This window comes from Panthera pardus, unplaced genomic scaffold (genome assembly GCF_024362965.1).
Source record: "Panthera pardus isolate Hobbes unplaced genomic scaffold, ASM2436296v1 HiC_scaffold_11, whole genome shotgun sequence".
In the NCBI taxonomy this organism is placed as follows: Eukaryota; Metazoa; Chordata; class Mammalia; order Carnivora; family Felidae; genus Panthera; species Panthera pardus.
In genome coordinates, this window is record NW_026526666.1 from 8,009,800 (window position 1) to 8,034,854 (window position 25,055).

The window sequence follows — 25,055 nt, forward strand, 5'->3', positions numbered from 1 at the left end:
GCCAATTCATTCTCTCCCATTACCATGACAACCCCCATCATCATAAGCAGCCAGAACAACCCGGAAGTAAAGACTAAGTCTTTATCCCCAACTCATGTGACTTTATTTCAAATAATAATCTTGTTTTTCTGTAAGCTCTTGCCTTATTATGACATCAAGTAGCCAGTCCCTAGCACTGGGGAGATCCAAGGGCTCTTGGGCTCTTGACGTCTAGGACTGCTTAGATTCTGGTTTCCTCTTCAATAGGCCATTAAGAGTAAGATTAAATAAATCCTCAGTTTTCCAGCTCAATCAAATTATACCCCCATCATTAAATGACACTAAAATGATCCAAGATAAAAGGCCACATTAAACGACACTAGGAAACAAATAAACCACACAAAAAAGCCCTATCAGAAAGGAAATGGAAGAAACAGCATACAGGTCAACCCCATCTGTGGGGTTTTGTATCCCAGCTGGAGTGCCTCGAACAATTTACCATAACTTCTTTTGATTAATAATCTCTAGAAGCTTCCTAAACCAAAATGTCTGTTATAAATATTTCAGTTTCATTGAAATGATATAGTTAAAGATATAACAAACCATGGCTATAATTACTGGGGAATTATATAAGAGCTTTTCTCCACAAGATGAGGACACAGTAATTATTCTTTGTATAGTTTGTAATCCTGAAATGGGTAAAAGCCAACTACTCCTAGAAAGATTGCTACGTAAAATAGAAGAATACATAACTGACAAATCTGTCTGCCATTTGAGGGTCTATCCATACCTGGGTTTTAGTCTCTTGATAACTGAATTTTACATTTTCTCCCTTAAAGCCTTAAGTAAAGTCTGCAGATTAGTTGTGTGCATTTAAATGAAGCTGAACACTGAGAATGCTTTTCTTTACGTGAAACATGGCACGACACTGAAAACTTGCAAAATCATGGAAGAGAAATGAAAAGGGCCCATTTTAATAATGGGAGAAATACAGACACTTAATTGTAATGCTGGGTGAGAGTGAGGACAACAGTGATACATACACACAAGACCATGAGTGGTGCCAAAGTAAATAAAAGCAATGTTCCCAGCAGGTTAGGGAAACACTTCACTGAAGAAGGAACATTTAGACTGAGCCTTATAGGTGAAAGGATTTATGAGGCTATTTAGGAAGGTAAGGATACTTATGACAAGAAAATGGCAGGTTGAAAAGCATGGAAACAAGTGATGTCAGTGACAATGGCAAAGACCTTCAAAACTTCTCTCCTCCCTAAAAATAATGAGAAAACTGGCAACAGTGGCCAAAATCAACTTTTTCAGAAAGCAGTAAACTAAAGTAAACTTACTTTAAACTTACAGCAATCTGGGCAGGATTTAAAGTAAAGTAAACTTACAGCAATCTGGGCAGGATTTATTCGAGAAAAACAACTGAGGGCTCCTGGGTGGCTCAGTCGGCTAAGCATCCAACTCTTGATTTCAACTCAGGTCATGATCTCACAGTCGTGAGATCGAGCCCCACGTAGGGCTCCACACCAAGCACAGAGCCTGCTTTGGATTCTCTCTCTCTCTCTCTCTCTCTCTCTCTCTCTCTCTCTCTGCCCCTCCCCAACCCGTGCTTTCTCTCTCTCTCAAAATAAATAAATATTTTTTAAAAAAGGAAAAGTAGCTGAATCTTGGTGAAAAGAAAGCGTTTTGTGGTGTTTTAACTTTTCCTCTATTTCACTTGCTACTCTATAGTAGCCTTGAAAATTAACAGCCCATAATCATGATGAAAACCAGCAGGCTGGCAGCCATCAGAGGAGGAACAGGAATGGAGCTCCCCCACAGCCTCATTCCCAGAGAATTGCCACGATTTCACCTGGCTAGTAATTCCTGTTCTTGCTGTCTATATCTGACCTCACTTGCTGTCTATCATTTGACTTGACTCTGGTTCTTCCGGTGCAGACTTGTCTCTAAGCACATTTGTCAAAACAATTACAATCAACAGTTTTATTTCATGGCTGCCCAAAGAGGTGAATTATAGTTGGGGCAAAGAATAGACTAACCAAGAACTTAAAAAGAACTGGAGAATGAGATCTTCACAGAGGCTTTGGAAATCTCATTGGTATTTCTGGGAATCCAAAAAGCTATGCCTGTACACATGGTTGTGCACATTCCCATGGGATAAAAAATGCTCAGGAAAGAGCTAAAAAAGCCCTATGCTCTCACCTCTGGCTGACTTAAAGCTCCACATCAAGCCGGAAATGAATGCTAAGGCAAAGTTGTAAACTGCCTGGCTGTTTGTTGAAGGCAGGTTCTATAGCAAAGACTAAAAGGTGTCCTTCAAGCTAAAATAAAAGGACACTAGACAGTAGGTTGAATCCATATAAAAAATGAGCATCAGTAAAGGAAGCAATAACTGACGGAATTAAAGAGAGAAAAAGACAATTAAACAATAATAGTTGAAAACTCCAATACCCCACTTTCAATAATGGATAGAAGAACTAGACAGAAGATCAACAAGGAAATAAAAGACTTGAACAACCCTATAAAGCAACGAGACCTGATACACATCTATAGAACACTCACCTATTGACAGTAGAATATACTTCCTTCTCAAGTGAACATGGAACATTCTCCAGGAGAGGCCAGATGCATGGCCTTAAAGAAAACATCAATATTTTTATAAAAGGACAGAAACCACATGAAATATATTCTTCAATCACAAAAGAATTAAATTAGAAATCTGTAACTGTAAGAAATTTGGGAAATTCAAAAATAGTAAAAATGAATCCACACACTCCTGAATAACAAACAGGTCAAAAATGAAATCACAAGAGAAATTTTAAAATACTTTGAAATGAAAACATTAAAAACAAAGAAAGATCTCAAATAACTTCAACTTCTACCTAAAGAAACTAAAATAGAAGAGCAAACTAAACTCAAGGAAAACTGAAAATAGTAAGTAACAAAAGTAAGAGTGGAAATAAATAAATAAAAGAGAAAATAGAAAAATAATGGAGAAATATCAATGAAACCAAAAGTTGGTTGTTTGAAAAGATCAGTGAAACTGACAAACCTTTAGTTGGAATGACCAAGAAAAAAGGGAGACATCTCAAAATACATCTCAAGAATGAAAAAGGGGGCATCACTAGCAATCCTATAGAAGTACAAAGATAATAATAATGGAACACTATGACCACTTGTATGCTAACAAATTAGATAACCTAAATGGACAAATTTTACTAGCAGACACAAACTATCAAAACTGCGTCCAGAATAAAGAGGACATTTGAATAGACCTAAAACAATTAAAGATTTTTAATTAATAATCAAAAAACTTCCCTGAAAAAAACACCTCAGGACCAGATGGCTTCACAGGTGAATTCTACCAAACAATTAAAAAAGAATTTAAGGGCACCTGGGCGGCTCAGTAGGTTGAACATCTGACTCGTGGTTTTGGCTCAGGCCATGATCTCATAGCTTGTGAGTTTGAGCTGTGCTTCGGGGTCCATGCTGGCAGTGCAGAGCCTGCTTGGGATTGTCTCACTCCCTCTCTCTCTGTCCTTCTCTCTCTCAAAATATGTAAATAAACTTAAAAAAGAAAGAAAGAATTTGCACCAATTATTTACAAACTCTTCCAAAAGAAATAAGAGGAAACACTTCTCAACTTATTTTATGAGGTAATACCCAAACCTGACAAAGACATCACAAGCAAAGAAAACTATCGAGCAATATTCTATATGAGTATAGGTTGAAAAATCCTCAAAATACTAGCAAACCAAATCCTGCAACCTATATAAGGACCATACATACAAAATGACCAAATGGGATTTACTGCAGGAACACAAGGTTGTTTTAACATATAAAAATTTAAAAAATGTAACACACCATATGCATAGTATAAAGAACAAAGCTCACACGATAAGCTCAGTAGAGCGGAAAAAGCATTCGACAAAATCCAACACCATTTCATGATAAAAAATGATAAACAACAAGTTATGAAGTTTGTTAGGCCATCTATGTAAATGGCCATCTACTAAAAGCCCACAACTACTATCATACCTAATGGTGAAAGACCTGGTGATCTCATAGTTCGTGAGTTTGAGCCCTGCATCAGGCTCTGCACTGACAGTGCTGAGCTTGCTTCGGATTCTCTCTCTCTCTCCCTCTCTCTCTGTCCCTCCCTGACCTCTCTCAAAATAAATAAGCAAACAAAATAAAATAAAAGAAAGACAAATTAATCATGTGGACAAATTTGAAAAACCTCCGCTAAAATGCAAAGAAAAAAGACAAAAACATTAAAATGATGAGAAGGTGATGGATATGAAGGAAAGAAAATGGAGACCCAACACAGAAAATCGGTGCACCTTAAGAAGATATCAGAACAAATAGGATAGAATCAATAATTAAATAAAAAATAGAAGAAAGCCTTCACCAGTGAAAAAAAGACCTGAATCCAGGGAATAAAGGACTCATGCGTTCCCTACAACATAAATGAAGAGACAAGATACGTTAGACCTGCCCAAGCAAATCTTTGTAATTTAAGTGATAAGCAAAGAATTCTACCAACATCTAGGATGGAGAAAAAAACCTAAAAAGGAGCAAAAAATAAGGTGGCCTCAGAATTCTCTATAACAGTAAGTGACAGACTACAACAAGTTGACAGTTTTGAAGGAAAATGTTCTTAATCATCATGAAGACAGCAAAACCATTCTCAGATATCTAAGAATTTAGAAAGCATACAACTACATAGCCATCCTGAAAAACTGACTCAAATTCATGAGGACAGCTGGATTTCCACAGCCAAAAGAATGAAGTTACCTTACAAATACATGAAAGTTAACTCAAAATGGATCAATGACCTAAATGTAAACACTAAAACTGTAACACCCTTAGCAGAAGATATAAGGGAAAAGCTTCGTGACATTGGATTTGGAAGTGATTTCTTGGATATGATACCAAAAGCATAGGTGACAAAAGTAAAAATTGATAAATTAGATTGTATCAAAACTAAAACATCGTGCACCAAAAAGGACATTATCAAGAGATTGAAAAGACAACATACAGAATAGGAGAAAGTACTTGCAAATCATATATATTTCTGAAAAGAGATTGATATACAGAATATATAAAGAACTGCTACAACTCAACAAAGAAGCAACTCAACTTAAAAATGGGCAAAGGACTCAAATAATTTATTTTCCAAAGATCTTCAAGTAGCCGATAAGCACATTAAAAGATGTTCAGCATCACTAATCACTAGGAATGCAAATCAAAACCCGTAATGAGATAGTACTGCACATCCATTAGAATGGCTCTAATTCAAGAAATTGGAAAATAACAGGGATGCTGGGGAGGATGTGGAGAAATTAGAACTTTGTGCATTGATGCAGGAAATGCAAAATAGTGCAGCCATTGTGAAAAATGGTATAGCAATTCCTCAAAAAATTAAACATTTAATTAACATGATATAGCAATTCACTTCTGGGTATATACTGAAGAGAAATCAAAGCAAAAACTCACACTGTTACTGTACACCTATATTCATCATTTTTTTCAGTTTATTTTATTTTTTTTTCTCAAGTTAGTTAACATACAGTATAGTCTTGGCTTCAGGAGTAGAACCCAGTGATTCGTCTCTTACATACGATACCCTGTGCTTATGCTGAAAAGTGCCATCCTTAAGGCCCGTCACCCACTTAACCCAACGCCCCCTACCCTACCCCACCACCCCTAAGTTTGTTCTCTGTATTTAAGAGTCTCTTATTCACTCTGGAAAACAGTATGGAGGTTCCTCAAAAAATTAAAACTAGAACTACCCTACGACCCAGCAATTGCACTACTAGGCATTTATCCACGGGATACGGGTGTGCTGTTTTGAAGGGACACATGCACCCCCATGTCTATAGCAGCACTATCAACAATAGCCAAAGTATGGAAAGAGCCCAGATGTCCATCGATGGATGAATGGATAAAGAAGATGTGGTATGTATATATATAAATATATATATATATATATATATACACACATATATATAAATATATATATATTATATATATGTAAATATATATATGTAATATATATATATTTATATATATATATATACACACACACACACACACACACACACACAACTGAGTATTACTCGGCAATCAAAAAGAATGAAATCTTGCCATTTGCAACTACGTGGATGGACATAGGGAAGGGAAGCAAAAATAATATAAAAACAGGGAGGGGGACAAAATAGAAGAGACTCTTAAATATGGAGAACAAACTGAGGGTTCCTGGAGGGGTTGTGGGAGGGGGGATGGGCTAAATGGTTAAGGGGCATTAAGGAATCTACTCCTGAAATCATGGTTGCACTATATGCTAACTAACTTGAATGTAAATTAAAAAAAAATTAAATTAAAAAAATAACAAAAAAATAAAAATGAATAAAACAACACTGTTGAAAATAGAAAAAGTCTCTTATTGTACACCTATATTCATAGCAGCATTATTCACAATAGCCAAAAGGTAGAAGCAATCCCAGTGTCTATGAACATATGAATGAATCAGCAAAATGTGGTATACAACATAATGGAATATAATCTTAAATTATATTCAATATAATATTGGAATAAATTATATTCCAATCTTAAAAGGAAGAAAATTCTAACATGGTACGACATGGATGAATCTTGAGGGCATTGTGTTGAGTGAAATAAGCTGGTTACAAAAGCACAAATATTGAATGATTCCACTTACATGAGGTACCTAAAGAAGTCGAATGCATAGAGTCAAAAAAGTAGAACAGTAGTAACCAGAGTCTAGGGGAAGAAAGAATGGGGATTCAGGGTTTAATGAATAGAGTTTCAATCTGGGGAGACAAAAAAGTTCTCGAGATGGGTAGTGGTGATTGCTGTATAATGATGTCAATGTACTTTGTGTCACAGAACTGTGCACCTAAAAATGGTTACAATGGTGGCTTTTATGCCACATATATTTTATCACCTAAAAACACAATCCATATAGAAAAATATAGTGTATGGTGTCTGCTCTTGTTTGGTCTGAGCAGGCTTCGTCACCAATTTGTCTCACCAAGCATGCCTGTACAACTTCAGTTCTTTATTTTTCATAAAGGAATGTCCCCTATGAATTCAATAAAATTCACTGCAGAATAGAAAGAAAAAAGAAAAGAAAAATATCGTATATAATATAGCAAGGAAACATACAAGCCAGAAAAATACGATGACAGAGGCTAAAAATATCAATTATGACAATAAATGCTAGTGGGTTAAACTCCCTTATGGACACAATGATTTCAATTTTCTGCTCTCTTTTTTTTTTTTTAAATGTTTATTTCTTTTTGAGAGAGAGACAGAGACAGAGCACAAGCAGGGGAGGACAGAGAGGGAGGGAGACACAGAATCTGAAGTAGGCTCCAGGCTCTGAGCTGTTAGCACAGAGCCTGACTCAGGGCTCAAACTCGAGAACCGTGAGATCATGCCTGAGCTGAAGTTGGATGCTTAACCGACTGAGCCACCCAGGTGCCCCTCAACTTTCTGCTCTTTTTAACAGACACTATGAAAACAGAATAGTCAGGCAAGAATACTTATGTGTCATTACTAACATTAAGAATAATCATATAAAGCATATACTACTAAGAAGTACAAAATAAAGCTGGCAGAAACACTATGGCAGTAGAAGTTTTAACATGCCTGTTTCAGTCTCTGGCAGATCAAGAAGGCAAAAAATAAAATAGAAATGTGGGCCATCTTATCAAAAGCTCATAAAAATTGTGTAGGGATGTTTGTCTGGCTAAGTCTGTAGAGCATGTGATTCTGGATCCTGGGGTTGTGAGTTCAAACCCCACAATCCCCAAACATAAGTAAGAGATTATTTAAAAATAAAATCTTTGGGGCACCTGGGTGGCTCAGTCGGTTAAGCGTCCGGCTTTGGCTCAGGTCATGATCTCGCAGTCTGTGGGTTCAAGCCCCGCTTCGGGCTCTGTGCTGACAGCTCGGAGCCTGGAGCCTGCTTCTTGTTCTGTGTCTCCCTCTCTGCCCCTCCCCTGCTCATGCTCTGCCTCTCTCTCTCTCTCTCTCTCTCTCTCTCTCTCTCTCAAAAATAAATAAACATTAAAAAAAATTTTTTTAATAAAAATAAAATAAAATAATAAAATCTTTAAGGGCACCTGGGTGGCTCAGTCAGTTAAGCGTCCAACTTCAGTTCAGGCATGATCTCCTGGTCCATGGGTTTGAGCCCCGTATCAGGCTCTGTGCTGACAGCTCAGAGCCTGGAGTCTGCTTCAGATTCTGTGTCTCCCTCTCTCTCTGCCCCTCCCCTGCTCATGCTCTGTCTTCTCTCCATCTCTCAAAAATGAATAAGCATTTAAATACATACATATATATGTACATACATAAAATAAAGTAAAATCTTTAAAAAAATTTTTGTAAAATCCATGGCAAAGAGAATCTTAAATATTCTAAAAAGCAATCATACTGGCTACATCTTTTGACCAGTGCAAAACAACAACAAAAATAATGATTATATACAAACCAATTCCAACTACTTGGATTTCTCTTAATAATTAAAAACAACAGAGACACAAGACACTTTAGCTAATCTTATAAAGTAAAATGAAAATTACGATATACAATACACAAAATAAGAATCAGAAAGATATAGACACAGATATGGAGAGATTACTCTGTTAAACCACATGCTAATCAATTTAAAATCTGAATGAACTAGATGATTAATTACGAACATTGATTGAAAAGAAGTTAAGAAAAAAAAGAAAAAAAAGAAAAAAATTTAAAAAAGAAGTTAAGAACATTTTAAGAGAAACCACTATAGAAGAAATGATAACATTGTCAAGAAAGTGCAGGGCTCAATTTACTAATTCTTTTAAACTTCCAGGGAATATATAGTTCCCACAATTTTTTTTTACAGAGCACCAGAAAAACAGAAAAAACTCCCAGGCCCATACATTCAGACTTTATAAATGAAAATATCTGTCATTTTTGTTGCTCTTTTAAAAAATATATAATTGACAATTGAAATCTCCTTCCTTAATGCCTTTCCCAAGCCCCCCATTCCTTCCCACCCACTACCCTTCTTCTGCCTAAACTACCTTGTCTGCACCTGAGCTCTGCCTGCTTACATGCTTTGAGATAAAGGTGGGATTTTAATCAGTGAGGACAAGATAAACAACTGAGTAAATGATGGAAAGGAACATACTCACCTCTTTGGAAGAAAATAAAGCCAGGTCCCTATATTCCTCCATATACCAAAATGCATTCCAAGTAAAAGAGTTAAATTTAACACATTTAAGGAGTTAAATATAAACACAAATCATAAAAGAAATCAGAAGAAAATAGACATGAGCATTTATCTAAGCTTGTGTGTATGAGGAATATATTATATACTGAAGGTACAGAAAAAAAATTTAAAGTTTATTCATTTAGAGAGAGAGAAAGAGAGAGAGAGGGCAGGGGAGGGGGACAGAGAGGGAGACAGAGAATCCCAAGCAGGCTCTGTACTGTCAGCGCTGAGCCTGACGCAGGGCTCGAACCCACGAAACACAAGATCATGACCTGAGGCGAAACCAAGAGTCGGATGCTTAACCGACTGAGCCACCCAGGCACTCCTGAAGGTACAGAAAATTTTAATTAAATATTCAAAACTTCAAAATCAGAAAACATAATTTCGCAGTAGAGAATAAGCAGAGAACCTGAATAGGCAATTCACAAAAGAAATACAAATGATTAATAAGCACAAAACTATTACATCTCCAGTTACCAAAAACATGCAAATGAAAATCTAACAATGAGATACACTCTTCAGTGCCTTCCTGCCCCCCCCCCCCCCCACCAATTTGATAATTTGGTGAAAATCAGAAAAAGATAATAGTGCTTAGGAGGCTGTGGGGAGTCTGTCCTCATATATTAACATTTGCAATGTAAACTGATATAAAAAAATCATGGCCACTAACCCAATGAGTCTACATCTTAAAATTTATCTGAAGGATATATGAGAGGTATTTTAAGTCTCTGTATGCCTCATTTATAGTAGGAAAAATGGACATAAACTACATATCTGGTAATTGGACACTGGCTATAAGTCAATGGAAGACTCTGCAACCTTTAAAAATTACATAACAACTAGCTGTTAGCAGCAAGCTTCTTCTCCTAACAGGTTTTAGGCTGCTGATTAATTTTAATTATTGGCATAATTAAAGGCATATGGGGAGGGATAACCTAGAGGCTATATGACTTGGACTTCCTTGAAATCATGGGTAGAAGCTTTGGCCTGAGATCTTCTTAAGAAATTCTTCCTTGAAAAAGATCCATTGGTGTTACTAACCAGTTTCCTAAACTTGGATCCCAGAAGTTCTAACTCCCGCCCCCCCACCCCCTGGGTGCCCCAGGCCTTTTCACCTTTGCTGTATCAACCCCTCCCACATCCCATGGAGGTCAAAGATTCTGGGAAGGCTCACTGCTTGAGCAACCCACCTCACTGTTTTCTGACAATGTCAAGCCTACTACAATGCCTGGCACAGATTAGGCCCCAGTAAATCTTTCTTGAATATACTAGGTGGAATGTCGGGTTAATAGCAGCCCTAGAGTGAATAATGAAAGTAATCCCAAAGGGTCCCCTACAGACATGGAAAACTTTTCCATTTCCTCTATGAGCTCATAACTGGATTTGGCCCATTAATGAGAAGTCTGAATTTTGACAAGCTTCTCAATCCATAATATTGACTCATTTAATTCTGGAGAAAAAAAAAAATCTCAACGGTTCTAAATATAGGGAGAATCTTCCTTAAAATGGTCTGCTGGAGAAGGAGCCCAATCAAAATGTCTGAGACTTGGTCTAAAATCAAGAAGATAAGATACAACAAGTATTGGCAAGGATGTGGAAAAAAGGGAATCTTCATGCACTGTTGGTGGGAATATAAATCGGTGCAGCCACTGTGGAAAACAATAAGGAGGTTCCTCAAAAAATTAAAAATAGAAATACTGTAGGGGAACCTGGGTGGCTCAGTTGAGCATCCAACTTCGGCTCAGGTCATGATCTCATAGTTCGTGGGTTCGAGCCCTGTGTCGGGCTCTGTGCTGACAGCTCAGAGCCTGGAGCCTGCTTCAGATTCTGTGTCTCCCTCTCGCTCTCTGCCCCTCCCCCACTTGTACTCTGTCTCTGTCTCTCAAAATTAAATAAACATTAAAAAGGTTTTTTTGAAGAAATACTATATGATTCAATAATTTCACTATTGGGTATTTACCCAGAGAAAATGAAAACACTAACTCAAAAAGATATATGCACCACTATGTTCACTGCATTATTTGCAATAGCCAAGCAGCCTAATGGATCACAGTCTTGTGGGCCAAGCTCCCATTTACATGGGAGCAACCTAAGGGTCCATCAATAGATGAATTAATAAACAAAATGTGGCATATATACAATGAAATATTACACAGCCATAAAAGATGAGGTCATGCCATTTGAGACAGAATGGACAGACCTGGAGGGTATTGTGCTAAGAGAACTAAGTCAGACTAGAAAGACAAATACTATATGATTCACTCATAAATGTGATCTATGCACCGAAAGCCATAAAATACCTAGGAATAAAGCTAACCAAAGAGGTAACAAAATCTACACACTGAAAACTATAGAAAGCTTATGAAAGAAATTGAAGAAGACACAAAAAAATGGAAAAAGATTCCATGTTCCTGGATAGGAAGAACAGATATTGTTAAAATGTAGATACTACCCAAAGCAATCTACATATTCAATGTAATCCCTATCAAAATAACACCAGCATTCTTCACAGAGCTAGAACAAACAATCCTAAAATTTGTATGGAACCAGAAAAGACCCCAAATAGCCAAAGCAATCTTGAAAAAGAAAACTGAAGCTGGAGACATCACAATCCTGGACTTCATGCTGTATTACAAAGCTGTAATCATCAAGACAGTATTGTTCAGGCACAAAAACTGACACATAGCTCAATAGAACAGAATACAGAACTCAGAAATGGACTCACAAATGTATGGCCAACTAATCTTTGACAAAGCAGGAAAGAATATCCAATGGAATAAAGACAAATTTCTTCAGCAAGTGGTACTGGGAAAACTGGACAGCGACATGCAGAAAAATGAACCTGGACCACTTTCTTACACCATACACAAAAATCAACCCAAAATGGATGAAAGACCTAAACGTAAGACAGGAAGCCATCAAAATCCTCAAGGAGAAAGCAGGTAAAAACCTCTTTGACCTTGGCCGCAACAACTTCTTATTCACCGTGTCTCCGGAGGCAAGAATAACAAAAGCAAAAATGAACTATTGGGACTTCATCAAAATAAAAAGCTTCTGCACAGTGAAGGAAACAATCAGCAAAATTAAAAAGCAACCGACGGAATGGGAGAAGATATTTGCAAATGACATATCAGATAAAGGGTTAGTACACAGAATCTATAAAAAACTTATCAAACTCAACACCCATTTCTTCCAGTGAAGACATGAATAGACACTTCTCCAAAGAAGACATCCAGATGGCTAATAGACACATGGAAAAATGCTCATCACTCACCATCAGGGAAATACAAATCAAAACCACAATGAGATACTACCTCACACCTGTCAGAATGGCTAACATGAACAACTCAGGCAACAACAGATGTTGGAGAGGATGCGGAGAAAGAGGATCTCTTTTGCCTTGTTGATGGGAATGCAAACTGGTGCAGCCACTCTGGTAAACAATATGGAGGTTCCTCAAAAAATTAAAACTAGAACTACCCTACGACCCAGCAATTGCACTACTAGGCATTAATCCATGGGATACAGGTGTGCTGTTTCGAAGGGACACAGCAGCACTAACAATAGCCAAAGTATGGAAAGAGCCCAAATGTCCATCAGAGGATGAATGGATAAAGAGGATGCGGTATATATGTACAATGGAGTATTACTCGGCAATCAAAAAGAATGAAATCTTGCCATTTGCAGCTATGTGGATGGAACTGGAGGGTATTATGCTAAGCGAAATTCGTCAGTCAGAGAAAGACAAATATCATATGACTTCACTCATATGAGGACTTTAAGATAAAAACAGATGAACTTAAGGGAAGGGAAGCAAAAATAATATAAAAACCGGGAGGGGGACAAAACAGAAGAGACTCTTAAATATGGAGAACAAACAGAGGGTTGCTGGAGGGGTTGTGGGAGTCGGGAGGGACAAAATGGGTAAGGGACATTAAGGGATCTACTCTTGAAATCACTGTTGCACTATATGCTAACTAACTTGGATGCAAATTAAAAAATCAATTAATTAAAAAAATAAATGTGATCTAAAAAAATAATGAATAAACAGACATAAAGCAGAATCAGAACTATAAATACAGATACAAACTGATGGTTGCCAGATGGTTGCCAAAATCGGTGAAGGAGAGAGGGAGATACAGGCCTCCAGTTATGGAATGAGTAAGTCCTAGGAACAGAAAGCAGAGCATAAAGAATACAGTGATACTGTCATAGCGATGTAATGATGTAACGGGACAGATGGTAGCTATACCTGTGGTGAACACAGCATCATGTATACACTTGGCAAATCACTTGTGGGACACCTGAAACTAATGTAACAATGTGGGTCAACTACACTCACACTCAAAAAAAAAAAAAAAAAAAAATTCTGTCTTGGTTTCATAAGGATTCCACCAGTGTCTGTTCTCAACTTACTGTTCGTGCCCTGAACTTGTCCTGAAACCCTCTTTGAAAGAGAAGTGTCCCCTTTTCTCTTGAATTAACTCTCTTTCACAAGAGGCAGACCAGAAGGGGTAACTAAGCTGATGGACCTTGGCAGAAGACAAAAGGGGATCTAGACCTAGCAGTCACATACAGTCAGAGTCTGGAGCCTGCTTCAGATTCTGTGTCTCCCTCTCTCTGCCCCTGCCGTGCTTGCACTCTGTGCCTCTCTCTCTGTCTCTCTCTTGAAAATAAACATTAAAAAAAAAGCTATTTAATGAACTCCAAGTTTATTATCTTCATCAACAGAGGAGGGATTATAAACCTACTTAATAGAGTTGTTCTGAGAAGTATGACATAACCATAGAATGTATTTCACATGGTCATATGGAGCATGGCACTCAATGCATGGCAGTTGCCATCCTCACTGCCATTATTGTCATTGAACAGCCCATGGAAACCTAAGGGCTGGCTAGAATCAAAACCCCTCAAGAATCATAGCAGTATACAGCAGAGTGACTTAACAAGTGATCTCTAAAGTCAGATAATCCAGGCTTTGCCAATTATTAGCTGCATGGCTTGGGAAAGTTCCTTAACTAGAGCCTCAGTTCTCTCATCCATAAAATGGAATCAATAGCACACATTTCATAGTTTTCTTCTGAGGATTAGATATGCCAAGGAATGCAAAGTTTTAGGACAATACTCAACACACGTTACCTCTTTTAACATAGAACCTAGAAGAGAATGCAGCACATAGTAGGTACTCAAAATATTTGATGAATAAATAAATGTGATTCCTCCTCCCCACTCCGAAACTATCTTTGGAATACTAGAAACTAGTTAAGGAAATTTTTTGATACCTTGTGTACGTACATCTTCCTAGGATAAACTTGAAGCTATGTGGGGTGGTTTGAAATGCTTGAAAGGAAACTGAGACACACAAAGCTTCGGTGCTCACTCCGTTTCTCACTGAATGCCATTTTATGACCCCTTGTCGTAAAACCTTTTACCTAGTCCCCTTTCTCCTTACAGCTGACTCCTTATCAAGCCACATCCCTCTCCGGATGGACTGGATTGGGAAGATTATAAATTCTTTCGCTGTGAGAAAATTGTCTCTTCACAACAAAATGAAGATGTTTTGGGAGCTATTCATAAATTAATGAGTAGCCTCTTCTGGGATGCAGTGGACTGGAGGAATAAAGACAGCTATCTATTGTCTAACTTTCCCCTTAGGCTTTATTGACAGTTGTCTTCATGTATGTATTCATTCTTTTGACCAAGCATTCCTTGGATAAATCAAAGGTAACCTATATATTAGGCAACACGCAAGAGCCAGCTTCTCAGCTACCAAGCAAACAGAAAAATCTAGACACTGATCCAACTCCTAATGATTTTTTTTTTTTCTGAATGTGCTGCTCCCTCAAATGCCTGGAATGAAACTGATACCATTTCTAAAATGTTTCCTTTAGATGAGTTATTTTAGGAGATCTGATGGTTGTACCAAAAATTCCTTAGTTGAGGAATTAAGATAATACATTACCTCTCTATGGAGGCAGGGAAATGTTTCAGTTAAAAAAAATCACCAAATTCATTTATTCTACAACTCTAGGATGTTGGTACTCTAGGATGAATGGTTATTTTGGTAATAAATTTATAAATACATTGACAAGATTATTAATTTTTTTACAATACCATTGACTATATTCTCTATGCAGTACTTTCCATCCCCATGACTTACTCATTCCATAACTGGAAGCCTATACCTCCTACTCTCCTTCCCTCATGTTGCCCCCCCCCCCCCCGCCAACAAACATCAGTTTGTTCTCTATATTTATGGACGTGTTTTTGTTTTTTGTTTTGTCTTTTAGGTTCCACATATTAGTAAAATCATATGGTATTTTTCTCTTATTTCATGTATCATAATACCTCTAGGTCCATTCATGTTGTTGCAAATAGTAAGATCTCATTCTTTCTTATAGCTGAGTAATATTCCATTGCATATGTATGCCACATCTTCTTTATCCATTCATCTATGGATGGCCAGTTAGGTTGCTCCTATATTTTGGCTATATATCTTTTTGAGTTAGTGTTTTCATTTTCTTTAGATAAATTTTCAATAGTGGAGTTCTGGATCACATAGTAGTTCTATTTTTAATTTTCTGAGGAACCTCCATGATGAGGCTGCACCAGTTTGCATTCCCACCAACAGTGCACGAGGGTTCCTTTTTCTCCACGTCCTCACCAACACTTGTTATTTCTTGTTATTTTGTGGACAGGATTATTTAATAATCAACCCTTGTTTGCTTACTTCCATTTTCAGAATAGGCATCTCGGACCTTGTTAAGGGGGATCATTGCTCTCGAATATATTCTAGTCCTAATTCTAATTTTGTACAGAATGGTGAGATTAGATAGCAAGAAGGTTAAAGTGGAATGGTCTTTCTGGTCGTCTGTAAGTAGCTTTCTCAGAGCTAAGCAACCCACAGACCCCTTGTCAAGTTAGTTTTGGAGAAGAATATTCCTTTTGAGTACATTACCTGATAGGTCAGTTAAGCTAATCTTGACTTGTGTCTGGGCTTTCATTTAAAACATCCTCTGTGTCCCAAATACTGTGCTAGTTCTTAGTTACTAAGATGAATAAGATAACAGTCCTTGTTTGCTTTTGAACGCAGTGTAGCAGTAGAGTTGATAAGGAGGAGTGGTGAGAAATTCATGCATTCCTTCAAAATCATTTAAATGCCTATGACACCCAGGGTTCAGTGCAGTGAGCTAGCATGTAGTAAAAACAAAAGAAAGACATGTCCCCCGTCTTCACAGAGCTTATGGCCTATGAACGACCTAGGGAAGACATCATCATTTATTACATTGTACAGTAAGTGCTATAATGGAAAAGTATAGGATGCCTAAGGGCAAATAACAAAGGTAGAGGGAATAATAGAATTGATTTTGATGAGAAATTGCTAGAAACTGTTGAGGCACAGCAACAAATAAAACTCGGAAACAAAGTTTCAGTAGGTTTAAATTCTGTTGTAAGTGGTTCAATCTTCAAACAGTAAGTGAAAGACTTCAGACTTAACTAACTGGGTCAATAAAATCAGCAATAAATGTACATTTCAAACTGTTACCCATGGTCTGGGTCTGGCTTCTCCAACAACGGCGAGGTTACCCCACAGGACTTACAGTTATACACTAATGAGCCAGCACGTCCTGTCTACTTGGGATCCCTTGATGGCACACACTTAAAAAACACCTGTGATTAGCTATATAATTGTCCCCAAAGACACCCACATTCTAATCCCCAAAACCTGTAAATGTTACCTTTTATGGCAAAAGAGACTCTACAGATGTGATTAAGGTAAGGATCTTGAAAGGGGGAGATTAGCCTGGATCATCTAGGTGAGCCCAATGTAACCACCAAGGTCCTTAGAAGGCGGTTGGTGGGGGGGGGGGGGAGAGAAGGTCAGAAGTAGAACGCTAGGCAGCCACAGAAGCAGAGACCGGCGTGATGAGGCCAGGACCAAGGAATTACTGCAGTCTCTGGATACTGCAAGAGACAAAGCATGGAGTCTTCCCTAGAGAATTCAGAAGCCACTAGCCCCACTGACATCTTCCTTTTAGCCCCTGAAGACTCATCTTGTAGCCTGACCTCCAGAACTGTTCTAGAATAAACTTGTGTTTTCTAAAGCCACTAGGTTTGTGATAATTTGTTAGAGCAACAGGAAACAGATACCACACTCCATTACTTAAGTCAGCAAAGAGGGACCTCGGGAGTCTTTATGGAAGTTAGTGTGGTTGGCATTTCCTTACCACTGGTCTCTTCTGTTGCCGTACTTCCTGTAGAAGCAAAATACTCTTCATTCTCCTCCTCTCCCTTGGCCATAGTGTCCATTCAGAGGAAACTAAGATGGAAAAACTAATTACAATAACTAATACATTGAAAAGAAGATTATTTGAAAGTGAACTGCTGCTCTCTGCTAATTTTCTTCCTTATAAACTCGAGAATTAATCTTTCCAATCTACGCTGCGTAAGAGGCAAGAATATTGTAAGACATAACAACTCATTTCAGATCACTGTTTTTCTATTTGCTATTATCAAGGAAATTAGTGTGCGGGGTGGGGGGAATCATGAGGCTTCGAATTGTTTGCTGGTGACAATCAATCTTCATTTCCTCACAAAGGATCAGCAATGTGGTGAGATCCCATCCTTGATGTTGTCAGCATTTCTTCAGTGCCCACCGAAAGAATGAGCGTGGGGAAGGGAGGGACGAGTGGCAGACCACACTCCAACTGTAGGCAGTGTAAAACACGTTCCAGCCCTCCTTCTTTTATCTCCGAAAACGTATCACTGAATCGTGCTACACAATTAAGCGGATGCGAGCCGCCTGCAACAGCAAATAGGAAAGCAAACATTTGCAATATGAAGTGCATCTATAATAATTGAAGTGGCTCGAGGAAGCAAATGAGTCTGTTGTGTTACCACCTGCAATAAGAGCTTGGCTTCAGTGATTTTAAGACCCTAATGATCTGATGTGATGGATATTCACCAACTCTCAAGTGCCTCCCAGTGCGAAGGGTCTCCTGTTTGCCTCTCTGGATCCCGAGCCCCTGTGATCACTGTGTCCGCTGTTATCAGTGGGCTTCCTTCCGCATACTGACTTCTCTTCTGTGGTTTCTGGAGGCTCTGCCCACATGTTGATAAATCTCTCATTTATTAAACTCTCCTCCGAGTTGAGTGTGCATTTTTTGCCCATCTTACACAATCATCTCATTCAATTTCTTGAAGTTGTATTTTGGAGCAAAGCAATTCCATCAGAATCTATTCTTTTGTTTCAAATATTTATTTTTGAGAGATACAGCACGCATGAGTGGGGAGGGGCAAAGAGGGAGGGGGGCAAAGGATCTGAAGCAGGCTCTGCGCTGATGGCAGAGACCCCAATATCTGAAAACTGTTCTATGATAAATACATAGGAGCACAATTTCTGTACATTTTCAATCTGACTCTATTAACAATCCAGTTGATGAATGAATTTATGCTTCTATGAGGATGTAAGTGAATTTCTTTTTCTTCGTATCTTTAAAATTAGATTTTATGACTCTCCCTCACCAATCTAACAGATTTAAAATTATATCTTTATGTTGTTTCAATTTACATTTCTCTGACCCTCCAGTGAATTGGAGCATCTTTTCATCTGTGAACTGCCTAACAAAAATTGCGAATTTTTGTAAATTTCCTATTACTTTTCTTTCTAATTTGCAGGGTTTTTTTTAAAGAAAAATCTTAAATTTTATTGAAGATCACACATCTAATAAATGACAGGGTTCTGATTCATACCCAGGCAATCTAATTATAAAATTCTTACTGTTTTGCTTGTAATCAGCTGAAATGAGGTACATTTTCATTTTAATTTCCAATTATTCGTTGCTATGACATAGAAATACAATTGATTTTTACATATTGACTATATCCATACACCTTATACAATTTTTTAGTTGTAGCAGCTTTTTGGTAAATCTTTTAGGTCTTTCTATGAGGTAGGAAATGTATCCCTCTCCTCTATTTTCTGAAAGACTGTGTAGAATTGGTAATATTACTCCCTTAAATACTTGGTAGAATTCACAAGTAAAGCCAGCTGGACCTGGAACTTTCTTTGTGGAAAGATTTATAACTGGGACGTCAATTTCTTTCACTGATAGAGGCTGAATATTCAGGTTACATATTTCTTCTTGGATAAGCTTTAGCAGTTTGTGTCTTTCAAAAGTATTTCTCCATTTCATCTAAATTGTAGAATTTACTGGAATAAAGTTGTTCATAATAATGTCTCACCAACCTAGAGGATCTGTAGTGATGTCTATTCTTTGATTCTTGATATTGGTAATTTGCTGCACTTACTCTTGATATATTCTGAATATTAATCCTTATCTCATACAGAAGTGGCAAATATTTTTTCCTAATTTATTGCTCTTCTTTGAACTTTGTGATATGTTCAGTCATGTAGAAGGAAAACTTAAATTTAGATATAATCAATCATATTAATTTTTTTGGTGATTTGTAATTTTCACTTTTTATCTGAGAAATCCTTCTATCCCACAAGGTCATAAGAATATTTTTCTGTATCACTTTCTAACAGTTGTAAAGTTTTGGGTTTTTGTTTTTCCATTTAGGTCTGTAACTCACTTGGAATTTACTTTTATTACGGTGAGAAGAAAGGATCTAATTTTGTTTTCTTTGATATGGAAACCCAGTAGTTCTCACATCAACAACTGAATAGTTTGCTCTTTTCCCACTGACTCATGAAGCCATCTTTTAAAAACGCCAAACTGTTTTATATGCTTGGTCTTGTTCTGGGATCTCTATTATGTTCGGCTGTTCCACTTGCTTTTGCTGCATCAACACTACAGATTCTCCATAAGTTTCGATATCTGGGAAGTCAAGTTCCTCTGCTTGCTCTTATCTTTCAGGATTATGAAACATTCAGTGTGAATATTTTTGGAACTTTATTTTCCAATCAAATACTAGAATTATTTTGCCAGCTTCTACGTTAAAACCTTGTTCTATCTAGGTTCTATCTTGTTCAATCTATGTTCTATCTAAAATCTTGGTAAGATGTTAACCAAAGTTGCCCTTGTCAATGATGCTGCTGAGATTGCCTCAGCAAAACCAAGTGCCTCGGTCACTGCGGAACCCAGCTGAAAAAAACCAACACATCACACGCATGGCCTCTACATCACTCCCATCTTCCAAATTCCAGCTGTCGCTGACGGATGGACACTAAATCACACCTAGAAGCCTGGCTGTAAGGGACTATGGGAAGAGTACATTTTAGCTTTAAAACCTTTGCAGTACAGAGCAGTTAACAGGTTTCACACTATGGGTGGCAACCTATTAGTGGGTTATGAAATTAATTTCTTGATTTCAATAATCGATTTATTTTCAATAATTGATTTCTATTAGTGGGTCATAAATGGTATTTTAAAAAATGAAATAGAACAGAATATAAGTTATCAGTGTACCTAGCAAGAATAGTTTCATTAAGGGTCTCTCTCTCTATATATATATGTAATATATACTATAACTATATATATAAAACTTCTGTGAAACAATACTTATTCATATATATATATACACACACACAAACACATATATATAAAATATTTTAGGGGGAGGGGCCAAGATGGCAGAAGAGAATGGAAGGTTGTTTTTTTTTTTTTTGCTTCTCGGGTCCATGAAACACAACCAGACCAACACTAAACCATCCTCCACACCTAGAAAACTGATCTGAGGATTGACACAACAATATGCACAACCTGAACCACAGAAATCAGCAGGTATGCGGTGTCGAGAGGTGAACCAGGGAGAGAAGCCACAGAGGGCAGGGAGTTGTTTCTCCTTGCAGAGAGAGGATGCAGATGGGGGAGAATACGGGAAAAGCACCCCCCCCCCAAAAAAAAAACAGCTGGAGAGAAAGCAGAAAAGTGGAAACAGCTGCAGAGACTGAACTGAAAAGGGAGAAAGGAGAGGAGAGGGTTTAAATTCCATTAAGACTATAAACAGGGAGCGCAGAGTCTGCAACTCTGCAGCTGATACCTGGCGGTGCTCCGGTGGGAAGGGCGAATCCCCAGGAGCAGAGTGGGGTCCGGGGCTCTTCAGGCCACAAGAGGAGAGGCGGTTCCCCTGCTGGGAGGACATTCGGTAGAGGCTGTGCGGCCACCCGGTCCCAGCGGACCCCGGAGAACAATCGTATTCGCTGGTGCTGGAACAAGGTCGCTGGGGGTGAAGCCAGATGTGCATTGAGATTTTCCATAATCCCTGAAACACTGCTGCCACCCGATCGCAGGAACTTTCTCTGGGGCGGCTGGCACCCAGCCCAGCCGCAGTCTCTGGGGGTCAGCAGCACGGTCCAGCCAACATTCCTGGGGGCGGCGGCACCCGGCCAGTGCTCGGTGAGACCCTCCCGCAGAGGGGCGGAGCGGGTCAGAGCCGCGGTCCCTCGGAAGTGAGGGGTCGGGAAACACAGTCTCATCTGAGATAAAACTCAGGAGGGAAGTGCCGCCTGGAACCCTGATGACTTGGTCATGGAGGGTATAAAAGTGGGGAGCCGCCGGAAGCCAATGACAAAGGATGGGTGCGCGACAAGAGACGGGGTAGCTGGGTGACGCCATTTTTGCCCCTCCCACGCATGCGCATATACGCACCGACACGGGACACAACAATCCACCCTGGTAAGCTAAGCAGCGCCATCTAGTGGAGAAAGGAGCCATTACACTGAGCCCCGCCCAACTGGGCCAACCTCCCTCTTCGGAAACATGACAAATCTCTCCGCTTGCTTAGTTTATGGACTATAAAGTGCTTCATAGTTTGACTTCTAGGGGAAAATGGTGTAATTTCAATCGTATTTCAGTCTGTTCACTAGTCCATCTATTCAATTTCTTTTCTTTTTCTTGAATTCAGAAAGAGAAAAAATTTATTTTTATTTTCAATTTTTATTAAAAATATTATTTTTTTCCACTATTTTTTTACTTTTTTTAAATTTTCAAGTTCTATTTTACTTCCATCATTCCATTTTATTCTATTTATTCATTTTATCAAATTTTCAGTTTTCCTCCCCCCCCCCCCCCCCCGTTTCTCTAATCTGTCAAGCTCCTTTCAACAACCAGACCAAAACACACCTAGGATCTAGCTTCCTTTATTGATTTTGTGTGTGTGTGTGTGTGTGTGTGTGTGTGTGTGTGTTGCTTTTAATTTTTTTACCTTACTAATTTCTTTTCTTCCTTCAAAATGATGAAACAAAGGAATTCACCCCAAAAGAAAGAGTAGGAAGAAATGACAGCCAGGGACTTAATAAACACAGATACAAGCAAGATGTCTGAACCAGAATTCTGAATCACAATAATAAGAATACTAGCTGGGGTCAAAAATAGATTACAATCCCTTTCTGCAGAGATAAAAGAAGTAAAAGCTAGTTAGGATGAAATAAAAAACGCTATAACTGAGATGCAATCTCTAATGGATGCCTTGCCCTGGCAAGGATGGATGAGGCAGAGCAGTGAATCAGTGATATAGAGGACAAACTTATGGAGAATAACGAACCAGAAAAAAAAGAGGGAGACTAAGGCAAAAGAGCATGACTTAAGAATTAGAGAAATCAGTGACTCATTAAAAAGGAAAAACATCTGGGAGAGAGCCAAAGCATAAGAGACTGTTAAAAACTGAGAACGGGGCGCCTGGGTGGCTCAGTCAGTTAAGCATCCGACATCAGCTCAGGTCACAATCTCGCGGTCTGTGAGTTCGAGCCCCGCGTCGGACTCTGGGCTGATGGCTCAGAGCCTGGAGCCTGCTTCCGATTCTGTGTCTCCCTCTCTCTCTGCCCCTCCCCCGTTCATTCTCTGTCTCTCTCTGTCTCAAAAATAAATAAAACGTTAAAAAAATTTTTTTAAAAACTGAGAACAAACTGAGGGTTGATGGGGGGTGGGAGGGAGGGGAGGGTGGGTGATGGGTATTGAGGAGGGCACCTTTTGGGATGAGCACTGGGTGATGTATGGAAACCAATTTGACAATAAATTTCATATATTGAAAAAAAAATCAGTATATACCTACTCTACAACCTGGCTGTTTGACTAACGGTATTTACCCACAAAAAAGGAAACTTTACGTATACACAAGGACTTGTTTATCAATATTCACAGCAGTTTTATTTGCAATAGCCAAAAACTGGAAACTCATTATCACCTGAATAACAAAGCGTGGTATATCCATACAACGAAAAGCTAGTCAGCAATAAAAAGAACCAAACTATAAATATACAACAATATGGATGATTTTCAAAATATTTATGATGGAAAAAAGAAGCCAGACCAAAAAAGTATGTACTACAGGATTCCATTTACATAAAAATATGGAAAATGCAAACTATAGTGACAAAGATCAATAGTTGCCTGGGATTAGGAAGCAGTTAGGAATGGAAAAGGATATATTACGAAGGCATCTGAGAACTTTTAGGGGTGATATGGTCATTATATTGATTGTGGTGATGGCTGCATGTTGTACACCTATAATAAATTTCATCAAATTGTATATTTCAATATTGCAGTTTACTGTATGCCAATTATATCTCAATAAACCAGCAAAACATTTAAAAACCTAAAAAAAAAAAAAAAAAAAAGGAAAAACCTCAGAATCATAGGGTTCCCCAAAGGCGAAAAGAGAGAAAAACGGGTAGAAGGATTATGTGAGCAAATCATAGCAGAAAACTTTCCTAACCTGGGGAAAGACACAGACATCAAAATCCAAGAAGCACAGAGGACTCCCATAAGGTTCAACAAAAACCGGCCAACAACAAGGCATATCATAGTCAAATTCACAAAATACTCAGGCAAGGAAAGAATCATGAAAGCAGCAAGAGAAAAAAGTCCTTAACCTACAAGAGAAGACAGATCAGGTTTGCAGCAGACCTATCCACAGAAACTTGGCAGGCCAGAAAGGAGTGGCAGGATATATTCAGTGTGCTGAATCAGAAAAATATGCAGCCAAGAATTCTTTATCCAGCAAAGCTGTCATTCAAAATAGAAGCAGAGATTAAAAGTTTCCCAGAAAATCAAAAATTAAAGGAGTTTGTGACCACTAACCCAGCCCTGCAAGAAATTTTAAGGGGGACTCTCTGAGGGGAGAACAGACTGACTGACTGACTGACTAAATAAATAAATAAATAAATACCAAAAGCAACAAAGACTAGAAAGGACCAGAGAACACCACCAGAAACTCCAACTCTATGAGAAACATAATGGCAATAAATTCATATCTTTCAGTACTCATTCTAAATGTCAATGGGCTCAATGCTCCAATCAAAAGACACAGGGTAACAGAATGGATAAGAAACAAGATCCATCTATATGCTGTTTACAAGAGACCCACTTTAGACCTAAAGACACCTTCAGATTGAAAGTAAGGGGATGGAGAACCATCTATCATGCTGATGGTCAACAAAAGAAAGCCGGAGTAGCCATACTTATATCAGACAATCTAGACTTTAAAATAAAAACTGTAACAAGAGATGAAGAAGGGCATTATATCATAATTAAGGGGTCTATCCACCAAGAAAACCTAGCAATTGTAAACATTTATGCTTCAAATGTGGAACACCCAAATATATAAATCAATTAATCACAAACATAAAGAACTCATTGATAATAATACCATAATAGTAGGGGACTTCAACACCCCACTTACAGCAATGGACAGACCATCTAACAGAAAATTAACAAGGAAACAATGGCTTTGAATGACACACTGGACCAGATGGGCTTAACAGATAGATTCAGAACATTTCATCCTAAAGCAGTAGAATATACAGTCTTCTCCAGTGCAC

The 25,055-nt window shown here is 38.2% G+C and overlaps 1 protein-coding gene across 6 annotated transcripts in view; it reads right to left on the minus strand.

Annotated features, from left to right (window-relative positions):
* Positions 1 to 21,950, minus strand: part of MAB21L3 (mab-21 like 3) — a 115,263-nt gene extending 93,313 nt beyond the window's left edge. For 2 of the 6 annotated variants that reach the window (XR_008417900.1, XM_053890845.1), the window contains exon 1: positions 21,278 to 21,950. Coding sequence is in view for 5 of the 6 variants with exons in the window: in XM_053890845.1 (XP_053746820.1) it covers positions 21,278 to 21,481 (204 nt within the window). In the remaining variant the exon portion in view is untranslated. The remainder of the gene's footprint in view (positions 1 to 21,277) is intronic. The other 4 variants (XM_053890859.1, XM_053890852.1, XM_053890850.1 and 1 more) reach the window with 3 other exon arrangements.
* Between the last annotated feature and the right edge of the window lie 3,105 nt (positions 21,951 to 25,055).